General features: G+C 46.1%; 1 protein-coding gene across 1 annotated transcript in view; it reads left to right on the top strand.

Annotated features, from left to right (window-relative positions):
* The window catches only part of GRIP2 (glutamate receptor interacting protein 2), a 247,092-nt gene that overhangs the window by 190,485 nt on the left and 36,448 nt on the right, over positions 1 to 20,159 (top strand). The window contains exons 3-12 of the mRNA XM_058812879.1: positions 2,062 to 2,197; positions 2,968 to 3,113; positions 5,890 to 5,976; positions 6,244 to 6,319; positions 7,110 to 7,255; positions 12,450 to 12,597; positions 14,368 to 14,537; positions 18,249 to 18,374; positions 19,007 to 19,159; positions 19,381 to 19,567. Coding sequence (XP_058668862.1) covers positions 2,062 to 2,197; positions 2,968 to 3,113; positions 5,890 to 5,976; positions 6,244 to 6,319; positions 7,110 to 7,255; positions 12,450 to 12,597; positions 14,368 to 14,537; positions 18,249 to 18,374; positions 19,007 to 19,159; positions 19,381 to 19,567 — 1,375 coding nt within the window. The remainder of the gene's footprint in view (positions 1 to 2,061; positions 2,198 to 2,967; positions 3,114 to 5,889; positions 5,977 to 6,243; positions 6,320 to 7,109; positions 7,256 to 12,449; positions 12,598 to 14,367; positions 14,538 to 18,248; positions 18,375 to 19,006; positions 19,160 to 19,380; positions 19,568 to 20,159) is intronic.

Raw genomic sequence — 20,159 nt, 5'->3', positions numbered from 1 at the left:
ATTGCACTCTGGGAGTCCTCATTTTAAACACTTATCAAGGATCAAAATTAAACCTCGTTGAAAAGCTAATAATCTCCCCTTGTGGCACCATCTGTGTTGATCAGTCATGTCTGTAGTTGAGAGGAAATTTGCAGGATGGTGCTGGATGTTGTTCTTTCCAGCACGGTGGTGAGCCCCCCCAAGGTTGTGGCAGCCCCTGGGCTCCCGGGTTGGTGAATTGAAAATTAACTTACTGCAGCTGGCAAGGGATCAAAACTGAGTTAAAAGAGCAGAAGTATTATGGACCTGACATTTTTACAAGGAGCTGCCAGTGCCACATTAAATGGGTGCCCAGCAGTGCCTAAACGTCTGCCAGACTGGAGCTGGATTGCAAAGAGGTTCCCTACTCACGTTAATCAAGTGCACAGATTATTCTTGGAGGTGCTTTACAAAACAGGTAGTGCATGGCAGGGCTCTAAGTGAGCTGCAATTTCTGGTGTCCTGGTGGCTTTGAACAGGAGCAAAGTGCTGGTGATGAGGCACCACAGTGCCAATAGATCCTGTGTTTTGGATGGATGGAGAAGGCCCTGCACCAGCATGGATCTTCTGTGTCAATATGCTGTTTAAGGGGCCCTGCCTTGGTCTGGAAGTCAGAGTGCAAGAGGTTTCAAATGTTTCCTCTCCAAACAGAGCATCTCATTTAAGCCTGGTAAGGTTTACTGTGTAAACAAGCCCCTGGGCCATTTGCAACATGGGGTTTTTGTCCACATCTGTGGGGCTGCTGTTTGTTGTGTGCTGCCAGTGCCCATCACACCCTTCTCCTCACAGACTTGGAGAAAGGCACCCTGTGTGAGGGTGACAGGTTTCCTCCTGTAAAATCATGGAAGATTTCAGTACACTGAGGTAGTGGAGATGGATGGATAATGCTATGGACGAATTGTGTAAAAGCTTCTGAGAGGAGGCTCTGACAAGGTGTGGATGTTGTCCTATTTGCCCCCCTTTGATCAGAGAGTGAGGTCTGTTGTATGCAGCATTGTAGAGCTGCCTTTTGCCAAGTCTTTGAAGCTCTTGGTCTTTTCCTTAGGCCAGGATTGATTGTCCTGCTCAGTTACTGCCCTTTCCATGCCAAATCCAAGCTGGAATGATTAAGGAACTCTGTTTTTGTAAAATCCAGACATGATCTGTGATGAAATCAAAACTAATACTGGGTTGGGCTTATATATATAGGTGCTGGACTGACAGGAGTGTTGTCTTGGACTAGAAGAGGTAAAATGTGCAGTGCCTGCAGCACCCAGAGAAGCAGAACTGGTGCAGCAGGTGTGGGGTGGGCATCCCCTGGACCTGGTGGCAGATAGTGCATGTGGAGCAGGTCATGGTGTCAAAGTGACTCATGTCTTCAATTCCAGCTACAGATGAGCTGGTAGGAGGGAGCTTGACTTGGACTAGTGCAGATAGGTGAGCAAATTGCTGTGAGTGAAGGTCATGCCTCCCCCTCCATCCCCTGATGATGGCAGGATCTCACCCCTCTCCACATTGTGTTCTGTATGTCCCAGCTATACTGATGTCCCATGATAGTTTTTTTATCACAGTATTTTAAGATCCACCCTGTTTGGTCCATCCAGTCAGCTACTGCAGGTCCACATCTCCTGGACCTGGCTGCAGGAGCATCCTTCTCCTGTGTAACTGTGACCACCTGACAGCTCTGTTGATGCCCTCCCCACTCTTTATCAAATATAGTTCCTGAGGTGGTCTCCCTGAACCATTGCTGAGCTCCCATCACCCTGGTTTTAAATTTTTCTACTGCCTCCAGCACCTTGAAACACAAGGCTTTTACTCTCTCATAAGCCCATATTGCTCTGCCTTGTTTTCCTTGGTTCTGCCTGCCAGACCTGCATGCAAACATTGCAGTGGGTCTACCAGGACACACTTCTGTTTTGCAGCTTAACTTCAAATGAACAGAGGCTTTTTCTTCATTCTAGGTGTTCAAATCTACTTTCCCACTACCTGTAGGAAAAGGGTGTCCTTGGGACTGGGGGAATGTGCCTTCCACTGAGTTGTTTTTCTTTATTCCCAATCTTTCAGAGGAGTTCAGAGGGGTCACAATCGTGGAGCTGATTAAGAAAGAAGGAAGCACCCTTGGCTTAACCATTTCAGGGGGCACAGACAAAGATGGAAAGCCAAGAGTCTCCAATCTGAGGCCAGGGGGACTGGCTGCAAGGTGAGAAATGGAAATGGGGTGCAGAAAGCACAGCAGGAATGGAGAGGAATAGTTACATTTTCCAGCTACTGAATGAATAGAGTTATAATTAAAGTAGTTGGCACCCAAGACCATTTTTTCAAGTGCCCCAGAATGCAAAGTTGTTGCTTCAGGAAGCAGAACATGTTCTATTTTGAGTTATTTCCTATGCTCTGTACAATTATGCTCTGAAATTTTTTTGTAGGGATATTTGTGGTTCTGTGAAATTAGGCAGCCTTGTCAGGAGAGCTGCATGGTACAATACATCTTGATCAAGCTAAGTGGTTTAATATTGTATCTGTTCTGAATACTGAGTGTATAAGTAACATTATTGGCTCAGAAAAGAAATGGGTAAAGAAAGGCTCCAAGAAGCAGGAAAAAGGAAAGAGTAATTGAACAATTTTGCAGAAAACAAGCAAAAGGAAAGATGTTTTCTCTTTCCCTGCTGGATTTTTTTCAGACAGCTCTTGGTGTGCTTTTCTTTGACTGATTGCTCTACATGAATGGGAACTGAGCAACAGCAGAGAGGTTGTGAATACATACACTGCAATTGTTGTGTACGTACAGATCTGAGCACTTGCCACCAGGAAAGATAGATGGCTTCAATTCTAGCACTTCCCTCTGATAGCAGACACATGCAATCAGACAGCAGAGATCAGTCCAGCATCGCTGGGCTTGTTCAGAAAGTCCTACAGTTACCAGCCAGCTGGAGACTTTGTGCTACCACTGCTTTTTATTTTATTTCTTTGCAGGAGTGACCAGCTGAACGTGGGGGATTACATCAAGTCCGTGAATGGCATTAACCTGACCAAGCTGCGGCACGACGAGATCATCAGCCTGCTGAAGAACGTGGGCGAGAGGGTGGTGCTGGAAGTGGAGTATGAGCTCCCTCCGGCCGGTGGGTGCCTCTCAGACAATGCTGCTCTCTCTTCTTGGCTGCCTTTTGTCCTGGGGTGCAGCTGGACTTGCTTGTGCAGAGGTGCCGTGGCCAAGGCAGTGTCCAGGGGCGTTTTGCCGTTGCCTTCCCCTGCTCTTGCGGGCGGTGGAGGCTGCTGAGCTCTGTGCAGTCGGAGCAGAGCACTTTTTCCAGGACAGTGGGTGCCTGCTCATGCACACTGGCAGGGGATGGCTGATTAGCTCTGTCTTGCCTTGGAGTGACTCGACAGCACAGGCCAATCTGCCTCCTGATGCTGCTTCAGCTTCTCATTTTCCCTTTTGGAGTGTGGCTGCAAGAGTTTTAATTCAGTCTTAAACATGTATTACCAGATGCCCTTTTCTGAACCGTGGCAAGTGCTGTTAGTCCTCAGGATTCTTTGAAGTGTTATGTGTTTTTAGAAGGGAAACTGAAGCAATCTGCTTTCCAGCTAAGGGGCTTTGGCGGAAGATGGCAAGCCCAAATAACAGGGTTTATGTCCTGTCATGGGAGACTGTATGCTCTTGCCCCCATTTGTTTTGATGATTGATGTTCCTGGTCAGAACAAATTCCTCGATACAGCTTCTCATCACAGTCTTTCAATTGTGAATACAATCCCCCAGTTATTCCTCATTCATTTACCCAGATCAATCAGACAATGACTGGGCAGAAGAAATAGAACAACTAAAAATAAAACGACAGGAAAAACAAAACTAATGAAATCTAACATTTTGCCCCTATCTTTCCTATCTTAGATAGGAAGATATTTTACACTTCAGAGCTCTGCTGTATCTGCTGCCTTTAGATGAAAAGTATTGAATATAGAAATGACAGTGTAAAGCCCAAAAGAATAAAATCTAATCTGGAGTGCATGAATCTGTATCCATCACTCCCCTCTCTTCTGCTCTACATGTTAGTGAGTTTTTGCATACACATCTGGTAAAGCCAGCTGTGGCTCAAGTCTTCCATGTCCTCATTCTCCCTGGAGATGACCACTCAACCTTTCTCCTTATTCTCTGTGATATTCCTCATGAGGAATCTGATAAACTGAATTTGCCAGCCAAGGAGTGGTGCCAGCTCAATCAGTAGCAGCAATGCAAGATGTCCTCAGCTTTAAATGAGCAGGAAAAGCACAGAGATAGTGATTTCTCTCCAGTGAGATTATTGGGGCAGTTTATTGATGGTCCAAAAAAAGAAACGTTGCAAAATACAGGGAATTGTCAATTATTGCCTGATTCAAATTCATTGTGGGCTTTTATCTGCTGTGAGGGTTTGTTATCGCTGTGTATGCTCACCATCCCCCTACCTCTGTCTTTCCCTGGGCAAAGAACAGAAATACAGTGCAATTCAATAACTTGTGCTTGTGGGTTTGACTTTTTCTCCCCACTCTGTAATTTCCTGCTTTGAAAGGGATCTTGCAAGTCCAAATCTAGTTTTCAGGCTACTGTGTCCTATCATCTCTTTCTTAAATAAACCAAACCCTGTGTTAACACTGGCTTAGGTTTTCCACCTCCCACTGATCTTATGAGAGGCTGTTGCAGCACTTCATACTTCAATGCTTAGGACAGAAATTGGATGGCTTCTGAACTCATTTGTGGATACTTTATACCCTTTTCTTGGTATTTGAGCATCACCCCTTGGCTGGGAGCCTTGAGCACTCCCTTCTGGAGTATTTCTAGGCTGTGTCCCTGTTAGCTGTCTGTGCACAGCAGTAGGAGCAAAGTGGGGACAGTGTTTGGACCTTTATTTGGCCTCACTGTAGCTGGTCCCCAGGGCTGTTTGCCTGCAGGCAGTATCATGCCTCCGTTGCATGTCTTTTGGGTTAGCTTAAGGGCTGGGCTAAGCCTAATTTGGCTGCAGGTTGCAAGCCCTCAGGGTGCTTGGCAGAAGGGTGAGTGTGGTCAGTGAGGAGATTTGCTTTGAAATTCTCCTCCTGAGCCAAGGGCAATGGCAGTGTGGATGTGCCTAGGGCACCCTTCTTCTCCAAGTCAATTTCTTGGTCTTTTTTTCCAGATTATCCTTGTGGCTATTCCTGGCACTTGGTTTGAAAATTAGGAATTTTCAGAGTGGACCAGGCTGAAATGTCACGTGCAGTTCTGGGTAGAGAAGACTGGGAAATTGTCCCATATTCACTGCAGTAGTGCAATAAATCATTAGCTAGTAGGGGACATCAAGAGGTGGAAACCATTTCTTTCTTTTTGTCTTTACTTTGTACATTTTGTATTTTGTACAAATAGTACTGTGTATTTAACATAAAAATACTGAATTGCCCCAAGGATCAGTTTAAAGGATTCACCTAATCTTTTTTAAAATCCAAAATATGAGAGGTAAGGGAAAGAAACCAAATTTATGCATTGAGGATTTGGGATTTTCATTTTCTTTAAGGTCAGCTGGTGACTTGATTCCTTATGCTGCTCCTGTTTTTTTAATAAGTTCTATCTGTGGCAGAAGCTTTTGAGAAAAGCAGAATGCATTAAAGCCAGTTGATAAACGAGATGGTTTTACTTGAATGTCAGGGTATTAACCACGACAAATTTGAGGGGAGATGCACAACACTGAGCTGGTGAAATCATCCTAATACCTGATGTTGGCTCTGATAAAGGTTCATGTGTCCAGGTTGGGCTCTTTTTGCTTCCAAGCAGGGAAAATAAAATATGGGTTTTGGGCTGGACTTTAATTTCAGTGTTGTTTGGATGAATTTTGATACTGTTTTGCACTGTGGTTGGAAAGGTTTAACTGGGTCTTTCTCTCTTCCTTTTAGTGCCAGAAAGCAGTGCTGGCATTATTCCCAAGACCATTGAAGTGTCCCTCTACAAGGAAGGCAACAGCTTTGGCTTTGTGCTGAGAGGTTAGTAGCGTCTCCAGTAAAAAGCAGAAGCAGAGGTGGAAAGTGGGAAAAGTAAGAAGGTGAATGACAAAAACCTCAGCTAAGCAGTCAAAGCATGTCCTGGAGAGGATCCCCTGCTGCCTCTAAGGACTGCTGGCTGTCTAATCTAGGGCAGTGATTTTGCTGGCAGGCTGTGTCGGCCGTTGTGTGATAAATGTCTCTTTCTCAGTGCTCTCACTCAGACTTTCAATCCTCTGGTGACTTACGGCTTTCCTGCTTTCGTTACAGGGGGAGCCCATGAAGACTGGCACAAGTCCAGGCCACTGGTGCTCACCTATGTGAGGCCAGGCGGCCCTGCAGACAGGTACTGCTCCTCCACATTGCCTTCACAGGACACACAGCAGCTGTCCCTGAATGTGTCCCCTTCCTGTCCTCCTGCTGGTGCCCCCTGAGGCTTCTCATGCTGGTGGTGTGCAGTGCCAGCAGTGTTGCGGTGCCTGTGCTGTGAGGGGAGGTGGGCACGGCGCTCCCAGGCTGGCACGGTGCACATGTTGGAGTTAAAGGCAGAAACTGCTCCTGCAGAGGCAGCCCCTTCATTGGCCCTGTGCAGCTGAATTGCTGATGCTGTGTTGGAAAGCAGGAGCCAGTCTATCTATTCTTGTGCTCATAATTTAATGTGATGGGCCTGGTACTATAAATAACCCAGACTACTGTCCAAGGAGTGTTCTTCCATCCTACAGGATGAGAGTAATTGACTTCCTAATATGTGTATGTATGTATATACACACACACATACATATGTGTACACACACAAATAAAATATGTTCATATATTTACAAATAGATAATACAGATATACAGCAAATATAGATATAGAAATATAGATATATTTATAAATATAGATGTTTTATAAATATATATAGATTATTTATATCAAATAAAATATGTTCATATATTTACAAATAGATAATACAGATATACAGCAAATTTATAGATAGATATAGATATAGATATATTTATATTTATAAATATAGATATTTTATAAATAGATATAGATTATTTATATCAGTATAAATAAATACATATACATACATAAAGAAGGGAATTTATGTATATACATACATAAAGAAGGGAATTGCCTTTGGCTTCTTACAGGGAAGGGTCCTTGAAAATTGGGGACAGGCTGCTGAGTGTGGATGGGATCCCTCTGCACAGCATGACCCACGCTGATGCCCTCAACATCCTGCGGCAGTGCAGCCAGGAGGCACTTTTCCAGATCGAGTATGATGTGACCATCATGGGTAAGGACAAGATGGTTGTGATGGGGTTTTTTTCTCTGACTGCCTAGGAAGTATGTGAGACTAGAGACAGTAATTGGGATACTCAGTTTCAGTGGAAAAATTGCTGAGCAATGTGCTGCCAGCATGGATGTAGGGGGTAAAGTTCAGCACTGGCTTTGTTAAATGCATTTGAAATGCCCTTCTGCAGGGATGTGTCTTGATAGGAATGATGAGTGGCTTTAGAGGAGAGGGCAAAAGGGGATTTTCTAATGTAGGCAGGGAGGGCACAGGAGAAGCCAGAGCTAAAGGGGGCTGGAGTGCTCTGCCAGCACTGCAAATAGCACTATTAAATGTGAGCAGAGGAGTGAGCTGCATGCAGGCAGACTTGCTGTGGCCTTGGTTCTGAATTTTGACCCCGCTTAATTCTGGAGCTTCCTTTTCTAAGAAATGTTATTTCAGATCTTCTTCTGAAATAAATGAGGGGTGATCAAATGCTTGACCCCAAATAAGACAGAATTTACTGGAGGACAGAGGATGAGTATTTCTAAAGAGCATTTTACACAGTTTGAGGGTTTGGTGGGTTGGTGGTTGTTTATTCTTTTTTTTTTTTTTTTTTTTTTTCTCTTTTGTTTTGGTTTTTAAATTTAATTTTAAATTTCAAGCCCTGGGAAAGGGTTTATTATTAGCTACTGTAAAGTCATTTTGAGCTGGCTTTGTGACACACAGCTGTTACTGCAGGGAGCGTTGTTAATGAGTTTAGGGTTACCACAGAATTTGAAGCTGTGCTGGTTCTGGAAGCTTGTTGAGCTGTGTAGTAGGTTGTGTTGTTTCATATCCATCTCCAGAGGGGTTTGTGCCTCCCTGGAGCCATGAGCTTAAAACCTGACTTGGAGCAAATACCGCCATGGAGGTGATTTGTTGTCTAGGTGTTTCTTCTTGGGTAGCTCTCTCACCTAAAACTGCGAGGGTTGAGTGAACTTGGAGGGACAGCAGAGTTTTATACAGTGGCTCTCCATCTTGTGTTGCTAATCTGTGGATCAGAACTAGATACTTCCCAAAAATGTAAAACCTGCCCCTTTCTTAGATCATTTTTGCCTAGAGACTGCTCTCTGCAACCATGTAAAGGAATATATTTGCCCTGCTTTCTTTTAAGGCAAGATGATACAGAACATGTTGCTTACAACAATCTCTGCAGACAGTTTTGCCAGGCAGCAGCTAATAATTGCAGTGGGAGATGAGTACATTGTCCCCAGTTCACAACTATTACAGCCTCTGGAAGAGGATGAGGGAAGGGAAGAGCTGGTGCTGAGTGTGGTCTGGTGATATTTTCAGCCTAAAGGAAGGAGTCTTAATTCCCATTTTGAAAACCTGGTGGGGGGCTGGGCACACCACAATGAGGTGGCGCTTGTCCTCTTCATCATCAGGAAAATAGAGGTTTTTATATGGTGCTCACTCTCTGCTGCAGCTGTATGTGCTGGGGTGGTGTGGGCTGACCCTTGAGGAGGGAAAGTTGTTTTTCTGCATCTGCCCTTGGTGAGAGCCCAGGGTTGCTGTGGGGGAGTGTTGAATCATGGCATTCCCCAGCTGTCTCTGTGGTTTTCCAGCCAAAATTGAGCACTGGGGATGATCTGCATGGGGCCAGCCCTGCTCTTGGTGTGAGGGATGGGGCAGCTGCCTGCCATTGCCACGAGCATGCCCTGCCTGCAGGGATTTCACCAGGGAGGCCAGTGTGGGATGGGACCATGGCAGGCTTTTTGTCAGGTTGGCTAAGATTTCTCGAGGCCACTGAAGGAATTAAAATAATCTGCTATTTCCATTTTGAGTGCCAACTGCCCATGGACCCTCCAGGGGCATTGGGAAAATCTCTGCCCTTTGCTGATGCCAGATGATCTTTGCAATGAACAGATGCTTTCCCATGGCTGAACTTTATCTTATGGGCCTTTTGTAAAACAGGGGAGAATGCAAAAAAAAAAAAAAAAAAAACCCAACAAAAAAACCCCAACAACAACAACAAAAAAAACCTAAAAATCCACCTCAAGTAAACTGACCAGCCAGAAAATGGTATTTGAATAGTTTGTAAATAATCTGTGTGTGCCATGTACCAGGGATCTGGGCTGCAAGCCCTTAGGGTTGACTCATGAAGGAGGGAAGGTTGCTGCCAGAGATGATGGATGAGCAGAGCAGTTTGCTGTGTCATTTTCCTCCTCTCCCTTCCCCTGGCTGCCTCTCCACCCATTCAGTTTTAGGCTGAAGATTTTTAAGCCTGTAGAGCCCTCCTGCTGGCAGAGTGGAGGGATGGTAGTGTCCCACAGGTGGGTGACTTGTCAGTGTCTGCCGAGCAGTGGCAGAGGAGGGCCAGCCTGAAGAGGGGCCCAGGAAATCAAATGCCTCCATGAGCCTGTAAAACTGCAGGGGACAAGAGCTGGTGGGCTGTGTCAGGAAGGGGGTAGTTGCTGACTTTGGTTCTTCTAGGAGTTTTTGGTTTATTTTGTTTGCATTTGTAAGGGATGTCCCTTTCCCTTTCCTTCCCCCTTCCCCTTTCCTCTTTTCCCTTTTCCCTTTCCTCTCTCCCATTTCCTCTTCCCCCTTTCCCTTCTTCTCATTTTTCCTTTTCTTTTCCATTTCCCTTCTTCTCATTGTCTATTCCCTCCTCTCTCCCAAAGTGCATTACAGCAGGAAAAATTCATCCCCTACCATTACACTTGTCTTGTTCCCCAAGCAATTGCACTTTCTAGGCTGGTTACAGGAGCCATTCCTCCTTACAGAGGTGAGCAAAGCCAAATGAAGTTCAGAAACCTAGTGCAAGAATGAAACTCCCCCCACAGTACTACCTTAAAAAGAAGCTGCTGAGAGAAAGATCTAGAAAACACCTGCCAGGCCCCTGTTTTGAGTGATGGGGTGATCACCTTTCCCATATCTTCAGCACTGGGGTGAGTGAGAACCTGGAGCAGGCTCTGTTCCCCTTGTATCCATCACAATATTGCTGGGTACCTTGCAGGTGTATGGGTGTGAGCAGGTGTTGCACAGCCCTTTGTGTCCTCCTGGGAGGCTGTAACTGTGCATGATGGTGCAGAAACACCTCCTGGTGCCAGTGCAACAATGCCAATTGACTCCTTGCAGCGAAGTTATCTCATGGCCTGCTCTGTCCCTTCTGTGTTTATTTTAAAATTAGCTCGAGTGTAATAGCTCCATGTTAATCACACCTCACAAATATTGCTGGATTGCTGACTCCTGACTTTTGATTTGAGACAAATCTTCTCCTAGAATAATTAATAGAGGCTTGGCTGGTATTTCTTCAATGAATGCCTCTATAAAATGGATTTGGAGCAATTCTTGTCTGTGATGGAGATGAGAATTAAAAGGGACAGTGAAGTGGCCCATGCTATGTGTGGCAGGAGGAGTGACCATGGACTGGAGGCGGGGCTGTGGTTTCCTACAGCCTCAGTAATAACCCTGGTCCTGAGGTCCTGAGGCTCTTTCTTCTCACCATCATGCTGAGACCTCTTTGGGAAGAATTTTGCAAAGCTGAGCAGCTTGGATACTGGGTAAACTGGAGAGGAGGAGGTGTTTTCCTTGCAAAGAAAGGTCCAATGGTCCAGCAGGACCTTTTTATTTTCCTTATCTTCTTCCCTTCAGGTGGAGGGACATAAATCCATGTCCTTCTTCAGAGGACATGTGCTGGACATATACAAAAAACTGGCTGCAAAACTGACACATACCTGGTGTTTGCAGTCGGAAGAGATCCTCAGTCTCTTGGTGCTTCCTTTGCTAACAAATGCTTAAGTGCACCTTCTGCAGCTTTAGCTGGGTGCTTTGTGTATCTTTTGATTAAACTGGGACTGTGCTTTTTACCAGACTTGCTGATCTCCCCAGTGGTCCTTTTCATCAGAGAATAAACAAGTGTTTTATGTGAAGCCTGCATAACCTTTAATGTGGCTCATTCCTCCTGCTTCCTCCCCTGTGAAAAATGGCACTGTGAGTAGACCAGAGCCTGAGCATCCCTTGGCTGATCCCCAAGGTGAATTTCCAAGGTAAATTTCTATCTCCAGAGACTAAGTATCTTGAACAAATCTCAGAAAAGACCTTGCTGCAGCTTAGCTTCCCAGATCTGCATTAAAGTTCCCGTTTATCAGAGAGCAAGAATGAGCCATGCATCAGGTTTGGAGCCAAGTAGCATCAGCATTTTTAGTGGAGCGTATCTTTGGAAGGGAAAGGCCTTAATATGAATAATTAAGGGTTGAGGAGGCATCAGGTACTTAGAGCGCTCTGCAGGCCTTTTCTTTGAAGTGATGGGTCTTCATGAGTGCTTTCATGGGGGCTGTCACCTGCACATGGGAGTGCTGCTTATTGGATGTCTGATGGTGATAATACATTTTTGAATCCCACCTCTTTGTGATGGCTTTAGGTAATCTGGAAGCAAAGGTGTGTAACAGAGCTGGAGGGAATTTCTGTCTAATCAGCCAGAAACACAGGCTTTCTTTGTCCTCCCCCTTCCTCAGAAGAGATGGATAGGTTTGGTGGAGGCTTATGCTAACAGGTGCAATTTCGTAGGAGTTTCATAGTCTCACTTACAGCATCTATTAAGCTTATTGCAGAGATGCATCTTTTAAAAATGAGTTGCCCCTGTATTGTCTGATGGGAGAGGAGGCTGTTGTGAGCAGGGGGTTGTCAGTACTGTGTCTGCTCCCACTGTCACACTGGAGCAGCTCAAACAAGCAGTTGAGGTGGTATTTTGAAGGTGATGCTGAAGCACAGAGGAGTTGGTTGGCTTGTCATCAGCCATGGAACTTCTGAGTACTTCAGATAGTGGGATCCTGTATCCATATGCCTTTTCATTTTAGTTTGTTTGGGAAAAAGCCAATAACAATGATGTCCTTATGATCTTCCTTTTTTGTGCTTATAACACCATTGATGTGACTGTTGCAGGACCTTTGAGCAATCTATTCCTCAATATTGCTATTTAATCCAAAATAAAAAGAGAGTTCTTTCCATGAGTGAATTGTTGTAATACTCTTCATTATCATGTAGATTTTGTGCAGAGACAATTTTTCTTCTTGAGTGTTCTTCTTTGTTAACTCACCATGTGACTTGGACCATAGATGTCCAAGCTAAAGATTTGCTGCTTCACATGGCAAGTCAGCACTGGCAAACCCCTGCATTTAGAGATGGAAATGGCTGTATGAAAAGTGTCTTCAGGTACTCTCTTGTTTTGCAGATACTGTAGCCAATGCTTCTGGTCCTTTACTAGTCGAAATAGCAAAGACTCCAGGGTCCACGCTGGGAATCACGCTGACCACAGCCATGCACCGCAACAAGCAGGTCATTGTCATCGACAAGATCAAGCCCGCCAGCGTGGTGGACAGGTACAGATCTGCACAGGTTGCTAGCTCTGCTTTTCCTTTCTCTGCTGCTTTTTTCTCTCCTTGTTAGTTATAAACTATTCTTCTCAGTCTTGCCTTGAAATCTTCCATGTCCATGTGTTCTTAGCAGTGTTTGTGCTAAAAATATCTGACCCACCAGCAGTGGGCGCTCCTCACCAGGAGTGCAGGTAACTCAGTGCATGTGGGAGCTGAGCTTTAGAAACCTCAAGTGTGACTGTGCTGGAGCTGTGAAATGGCTAAAGCCTGTTAAGGAAGCTTCTGTCTGGAGCCTTTTCCTCCTGGACAAGGCAGGAAATCCTTTACATGGGGATGCACAGACAGGCTGCTGTGCAGCACTAGCTGTGTTCAGCTGTGTTGCTGAGCTGAACTCCTGGCTCCCAGGATGTAAGTATACTGCTGGGTGAGCCCTTAGACATCCAGACTTACAAACTTGAAAGATTTTTTGTGAAGCCACCAGCAACACTGACTCAAAGATGAATATGTTGGTTTTGCACAGCCTGGTTTTTGGTACCAGGGGGTGCCACAGCAGTGGCTTCTGTGAGAAGCTGCTGGAAGCTTCCACCATGTCCAGCAAAGCCAATCCCTGATGGCTCTGAAGATGGACATGCTGCTGGCCAGGGCTGGGCCAAGTAGAGATGGTGGTAACACCTCTGTGATAGCATACTTCAGAAGAAAACCAAAAGGAAGTTTTGCACGCAGTGTTAATTCCAGCTAGAGAAGAGGAGAAGGGGAGAATATGTGAGGGAAACAACATTGAGACCCCACGGGCAGTGGAGAAGGAGGGGCAGGAGGTGCTGCAGGTGCCAGAGCTGAGATTCCTCTGCAGGCTGTGGTGAGACCATGGTGGGGCAGCTGAGTCCCTGCAGGGGATCCACAGGGATGCAGAGATCCACCCCCAGCTCATGGGGATCCACAAGGATGCAGAGATCCACCCACAGCCCCTGGGGGAGCTGCCCATGCTGGAGTGGGTGGATGCCTGGAGGAGGCTGGGATCCAGTGGCAGACCCAGTGGAGAGAGGGGACCCTGCTTCCAGGCAGGAGCAGCCTGTCCTTGGAGGACTGCACCCATGGAAGGGTGACCCATGCTGCAGCAGTTTTGGGAGGGCTGTGTGCCCATGGGAGGAATTCACATTGCATCAGGTGTGGTAGGACTGCTGCTGGTGAGATGGAACCGTGTTGGAGAAGTTCACTGAGAATTGGCTCTGTAGGAGGGACCCCACAGTCTCACAGGGGAAAAACTCCTCTCCCTGTGCAGTGGAAGAAAACTTCAGGTGATGAACTGACCAAAACCCGCACCTCTCTCTTCCTGCACTGTCAGGGGAAGAAAAGGTGTTTTAATGGCTCCTACTTCTCATTATTCTCTGATTTTGTTAGTAATGGACTCACTTTGTGCTTTGAAGTTGAGCCTGTTTTAGCCTTGGAGTGTTTTTTCTCAGTCATTATCTTAACTCATGAACCCTTTGTTTAATTTTTTTTTTTCTCTCCTCTGCCCAGCTGTGGAAGGGAAGGGTGAGTGAGTGGCTGTTGTGGGTGCCTGGCATTAGGCCAGTGTTGGAGGAGTTGACAACCATCCTAGCTGGGTAATGCTTGAACCTGAGCTTCAAATTGGAATGAAAAAAAATTATATATGAAAAGAAATTAACAAGAATTTGAACACTAAATTGCAGTTGAATTTTGTGTGTATTCCCCTTTCTGAAAGGACGTGGATTTTGGCTGTGTATGTAATTACCTCTCCTGCTGTTCCCTTTGCAGGTGTGGTGCATTGCACGTTGGTGACCACATTCTCTCCATTGATGGCACAAGCACAGAGCACTGCTCCTTATTAGAGGCAACTCAGCTTTTAGCTGCCACTTCTGAAAATGTCAAGCTGGAGATATTACCTGTTCACCAAAGCAGGCTGCCTTTGAAGCCTCCAGAAACAGGTGTGTCTTCTGTGCCTACACTGTTGGTCACTCTCAAAACTCACTTTAGGTCCCTACAAGGGGTTCTTGCTTTTTAGTGCTGGCAACAGATTCCAAAGAGAGACATCTGTAGAGGAAAAAAGAATGGATGTTTTGATGAAATGTATGTGATTAGACGATGTTCTTCAAGGATGTGAATAGGAAAAGAGGCAACATCTGAACATCTGTGCTTGAATAGGGAAATGGGAGATGGGAATCCCAGGGTTTTGCAGTTCTGAGTACTGTGCAAGCCACTTCCTTAGTGCCTCAGATAAGAGACTTGATAGGGAGGGAGGAAAACAACCTTGCTGCTGGCAGATATATTTCCAAGCTCAGTTTTTATTTTCTGATTCCTTTGTAAGGAATTGAAAGGTGAGGTTTGGAAAAGATGTGTTCAGTAGCTGGACAGGGTCCTGATGAACTGCCAAAGCTGGAATGCAAATGTTCATCTTTCAGACCAGCCTGCTTGAGAGGCAGCTGTGTCTGGGCAGCCAGGGGTAGAGTGAGCCCATCTGTAGCTGCTGGTTTCCACCACCCATACAAAAGAAATACCAAGGAAGTAAATTCTGGCTGCAGTAAGATCAAGCCCAAAATGCTTGTAAAATGTCATTAGAAATTCACCCTGGTGAGCATTCTTGTTGCCCACTGTTAGTTCCTCTCTCCACATGAGAAGCTGTCTCAGGCTTGCCTATAAATTTCATTGTGGCCATGGCCTCAGTATTAGTGTATTTATTGCAGCTCTTGCCTGCAGTTTTGTTACACTCTGTACTGGCAGTCTTGTAATTCAGGTGTTTTGGGTGTGACTGTTCAGTACCAGTCCCTTTTCCCACCATTTTGAATCACTTGTCTCTCAGGGACATGCATTTTAATAAAATTGATGCACAGTAGCCCTGGGCACATCTGCTCTTTCCACTCTCTTCTAGGGAGGTTTGGGGAAAGGAAGAAAATATCTTATGGCCTTCCTTAAACTGATAAAGTGAAACTTAAAACCATCTCCATGTCTAGAAATAAATTCCTTAAATGTCCAGTCTAAATTGTGCGGAATTGAAGCAGTTTAACAAAGTGAATGGGTGACTTGACCTTTGTGCCCAAGAAAAAATGGAAAACTATAATCCTTTTTCAACAGCTGTTAAAATGAATTATTCTCCTCTTTCCATTAGTGTCCTGCTCCTAATTTTCTTGAGAATATGTGCATTGAGCAGCTGCTCAGGAGAAGGAGGCTCTGTGGAAGGACAGCTTGGTGTGATCAGAGCCTGTTCACCCAAACGCCATACACAGATCAGTTTGCTGTGGCAGAAATATAGAACACAAACTTAGGTCAACTATTGCAACACATGAGTATGAAAACTCAGGGATGTAACAATTGTTCCCATTTTTGATTAAGCTCTTTAATCCACATGAAGGATCACAGAGAAGGATGCTATGCCAACTCCACAGGCTGCTCTTTCTGAGTTTAGCAAACAAGAAGAGTGAGGAAACATGGACTCTGCAAAAAAACTCTTGTGGTTGGCAAGAGAGTGGAGCCCAGGGAAAGAAGCTGAGGAGAGGATATTCGCAGATCCATCCCTGTTCAGCACTTGCATTACTGAGTCCTTTCAGCCTGTGAATGCATGGTGTTCATAATTCTATTTTTTAAAGTGGTTTCTAATGCAATCAGCATCTGGTTGGAGGAGATGGAGAGGGATCTGATGCTGGATCAGCTGCCATGTAAAAATATGGCCTAATGCTGAAGCATGGGATTTGTCAAACTGAGTTGGCTTTCTCTGTGGTTCTGGGGGCACTTGGAGAGTTTGTGGGAGGATTATGCCCTGCTCACAGGATCAATGGGGGCAGATGGTGCCCAGGAGCAGTGCTGGGATGGATGGGTTCCCTCAGGCAGGGATGATGTGTGAAAGATTGGGGAAGGCTGTTGTAGGGGTTTATTTACAGAATTGTCCAAAATGCCTCCTCTCCCTGAATTTGCTGACAGCTCTTTCAAAGGCACATTTTTTCTGTTGTTAATGTAAGCTAAGAATTAATAGACAAATGGGAGAGTTTTAGTTATTATAAGTGGATTAAATTATTTTGTATATATGCCCATAAGCTCTGTCCCCTATGTTCAAAGTGCATAATTTTATTAAGAACTTTTTGTTTTGTCTAGCTATAGCTATTTTGATTGTTGTTTTTAAAAGATGCCTGGCTTAAAATTTACTTTTGAAAATACACAAAATCGAAACCCAAGAGCTGGAAGTGTATTTTTAAAAGCTTGATAGACTAAGTGTTAAACTCACTAAATGTTTAGCAAAGATTAAATATAATCACTATATTGTCTGGAAAATCTGACCTAAATGATTTAATGCCTGTGATACACAGAAAATGGATTTCTACTGTTCAAGGCACTAACAGATGACCTTTAGAGGAGAACTCTGGGTGGGCTCAGTAAACTAAATAAGTCCCTCTCTCAGGTTTGCACCCTAAGAAGGTTCTGATAGTGCCAGTGCTGGTGGCATTTCTGCCTAGTCAGAGGCCCCAGAGGGCAGGAGGAGATGTCATTCTTCATGGGAAGGTGCTGGCATGTCAGTGCAAGTGGCTGTGAGATGAAGAACCCTTGGATAATGTGTGGGTGTGGTGATGCTCTGTTGCGGGATGCTCTCCATACTAGCTGAAAAAAAGCTTGAAATCTTACTTGTTAGCCAGAAATTCCTCTTGGAGGAAAACAGATTCAGGCAGCATGGTGCGGAGATTTGGAATAGAATACCTGGTGTTGGACAAGGAAAACCAAACTGACCCTGTGCTGCCTTGGGGATAAAGGAGCATCAATGAGAACAGACAAGGGACCTGTGCCTGGGCACTGTTTGAGGCATTTCAGAAGAGACTTGTGGCTTTGTGGCTTGGTGTTGCAAAGCTGCAGTTCCTGGGCAGGGGTTTCCAGATGATGGATGTCACACTGCAACAGATTCTGCGAGCATGTGCTGGGGTTAGGGTTGAAGTTAAAGCAGTGCTGTGCCCTTGAACAGGCTCTGCCATGTTGGTGCTATGCTTTCATTTGCTGTTTGCCACAGCATTGGCATATTTCCTCTGCTGGTGCCCCCCTTAATTTAAGCAGTGGTGTACAAACCCCCTTTTGTTGTGGTGAGCTGGAGGTGGCTCTCTGCTTCTCCTGTCTTTCATCCATGTGTGCATCCCTGTGCAAGTGTAGCTGCTAAACTACTCAATGTTTATGCTAAAGTTAATGCTTAAGCCAAGCTAAGTGCTCACAGCACGTGGGGAAGGCATTGAGCCTTGTCACAGGGAGGGCAGCTCTGGAGCAAGGTGGGAAACAGCACAAGGAGGCTTCCCTGGTGCTGTCAGAGAGTGCTGATGGCCTCTGCAGGAAACTCTTGGCTGGATGGAGCTTCTGCACATCACACAACAGACTGCAAATGGCAATGACATGTGTGCACTGCCAGCACGGCTGAGTCAGGCTGGTGGCCCTGGATGCAGAGTTTATTGTGGGAAAGGGGTGGATTTCTGCCACTTTGCATCAAGTATCATGAGGTTACATGGGGTTGCATTTTTGCTGCTGATGCTTGACATGGTGTGGTTGGGTCCTGGCTTATTCAAAGTCAGTATAAAGCTCTTTTCTACAATCTCCTGGCTTATGGTTCTTACCTTTTCTTTCTCTCATTTCTCTTTCCTGCCTGTGGCAATTTTTGCTCCCCGGGATGCCATCAGTCAAGGTCCAGAAGAGTGACCACCATCACTGTTGGGACCCCTGTGTCAACTACTGTCACACCCACCACCCTGGACACTGCAAGACACCCACTTGGACCCAGACATCTGGACAGGATTACTGCAAATGTAACCTCAGTGCATGGCATTGCCCTCATCCTGCCCGTGTTCGTTCTTGTTGTGACCCTCCATTTCCTTAATATTCGGATCCATAGTGTGGCTTGTCACTTGTTTACTCCTCAGTCATCTAGTTCTGCTTCCAGAGCCCAGTGCTGAGGTGCAAAATCAGTATCTGCAGCCCAGCACACACAGATCTGGTAACTGAGACAAGAGGAGTGTGCTGGGCAGACCCATCCTGTTACCCCATGTTCCCATGGTTTCATACAGCAAAAATGAGTTTCTGTGGGACAGGGAAGAGTCTCTCTGGTGTTGTGTAGGAATGTGATACAACTCATCCAGCTCAGCCCTAGTGTCATACAACTTGTTAACAGCAGGATTATGGCAACTTCAAAACCTGCACTTCTTGTCAGGAGTGGGCTCTGTGCTGCCCCAGGTTTCTTGTCTTGTGGTAGTAAGATAGGGAAGAGGACACATTGCGCTGTGTCCAAACTGTTGGAAGCAAACATTCCTTGAGTCTTGCACCCTGGAGCTGGACAGGAGGAGCTGCTCCAAACCCATGAGGTGTTTGGTGACCCTGTTAGTGAGAGAACCACTGCTGCAGCCCCCTGTGCATGTCCCTAACACGCTCTGTGTGTCCCCAGCTCTGGTGGCTGCCAACTTCTCGTCTCCCACCATGAACGCGCAGGGATTCCCGTGCCAGAACTCCAACACGCTACCTCGCAGCTCCCACCCCATGAGCCCCCGCACCACCATGCTGAGGAGGAGGCAGAAGAAGAAGGAGCACAAGAGCTCATGTAAGAGCAGTCCTGGGCCAGGCTGGGTTGGAGGGGACATGCACACTTGCCTCGCCATCCTTGTTGTCAATGGTTAGCTGGGGTAGAGCCTCTCATCTCAGCACTGTCAGTGCCTCCCTCGTCCTTGGTCACTGTCCCCACCACCACCGGACCAAGGTGTGGACCCAGGCTGTTACACTGACCGTGGCTGCCCTGACCTTCTGCTTCTCTTATCCTCTCAGTGTCGCTGGCCTCCAGCACGGTGGGTCCTGGCGGGCAGATAGTCCACACGGAGACGACAGAGGTGATCCTCAGGGGAGACCCTCTGAATGGCTTCGGACTTCAGCTCCAGGGAGGCATCTTTGCTACGGAAACTCTGTCTTCCCCACCTCTCGTCCGTTTTATTGAGCCTGACAGCCCGGCAGAGAGGTTAGAGACCTTGCCCTTGGATGCTGATGGTGCTGCTACTGAACATTTCATGGTTTGGTTTGTTTTCTCTCCTCAGAGGCTCATTTAGATATTTACTATCATCCTTGTAATATCTCCCATTCTTCACTGGGCATGGTTTACTGTCACTGACATTTCTGCACTCGTCGGCTGACCGCCCTCGCACCCCAGGTGAACGTCTTGGCACCAGGCTGCGGCTGGTCTGGGAGGAGGAGGAAGGGAGTGTGTGTCTGCGTGAGAGTGCCATTCCCATTCCCTTTCTTTCTTTTTTTTTTTAATTCCTCTTTGAAAGATTAACCTTTTGTATAGGTGCAAAAAGGGGAAAGGTCTAAACAAGTGGCCCCTGTGAAATGTTTTCTGACTGATTTCGTTGTAGCAGAGCCCTGCTGTATAAACTGGCCATAAAGACAAGGCTTTGAGCCTCAGAGACAGGGCTCTAGTTGAAGAGCAGGTAGGTGCTGTAGTTAATCCCTCCTGCTTTTGGCTGTGTAATGCTGGGGAAAGTGCAGAAGGGAGGAGCAGCATTAACTGCTCTCTGTCCCCCTGAGAACACTGGGAGCAGTGACTCCCCCAG

This window comes from Ammospiza caudacuta, chromosome 12, assembly GCF_027887145.1.
Source record: "Ammospiza caudacuta isolate bAmmCau1 chromosome 12, bAmmCau1.pri, whole genome shotgun sequence".
NCBI classification, from domain to species: Eukaryota; Metazoa; Chordata; class Aves; order Passeriformes; family Passerellidae; genus Ammospiza; species Ammospiza caudacuta.
The sequence above is the reverse complement of the archived record's forward strand: the minus strand, read 5'-3'. Positions and strand labels throughout refer to the sequence as shown.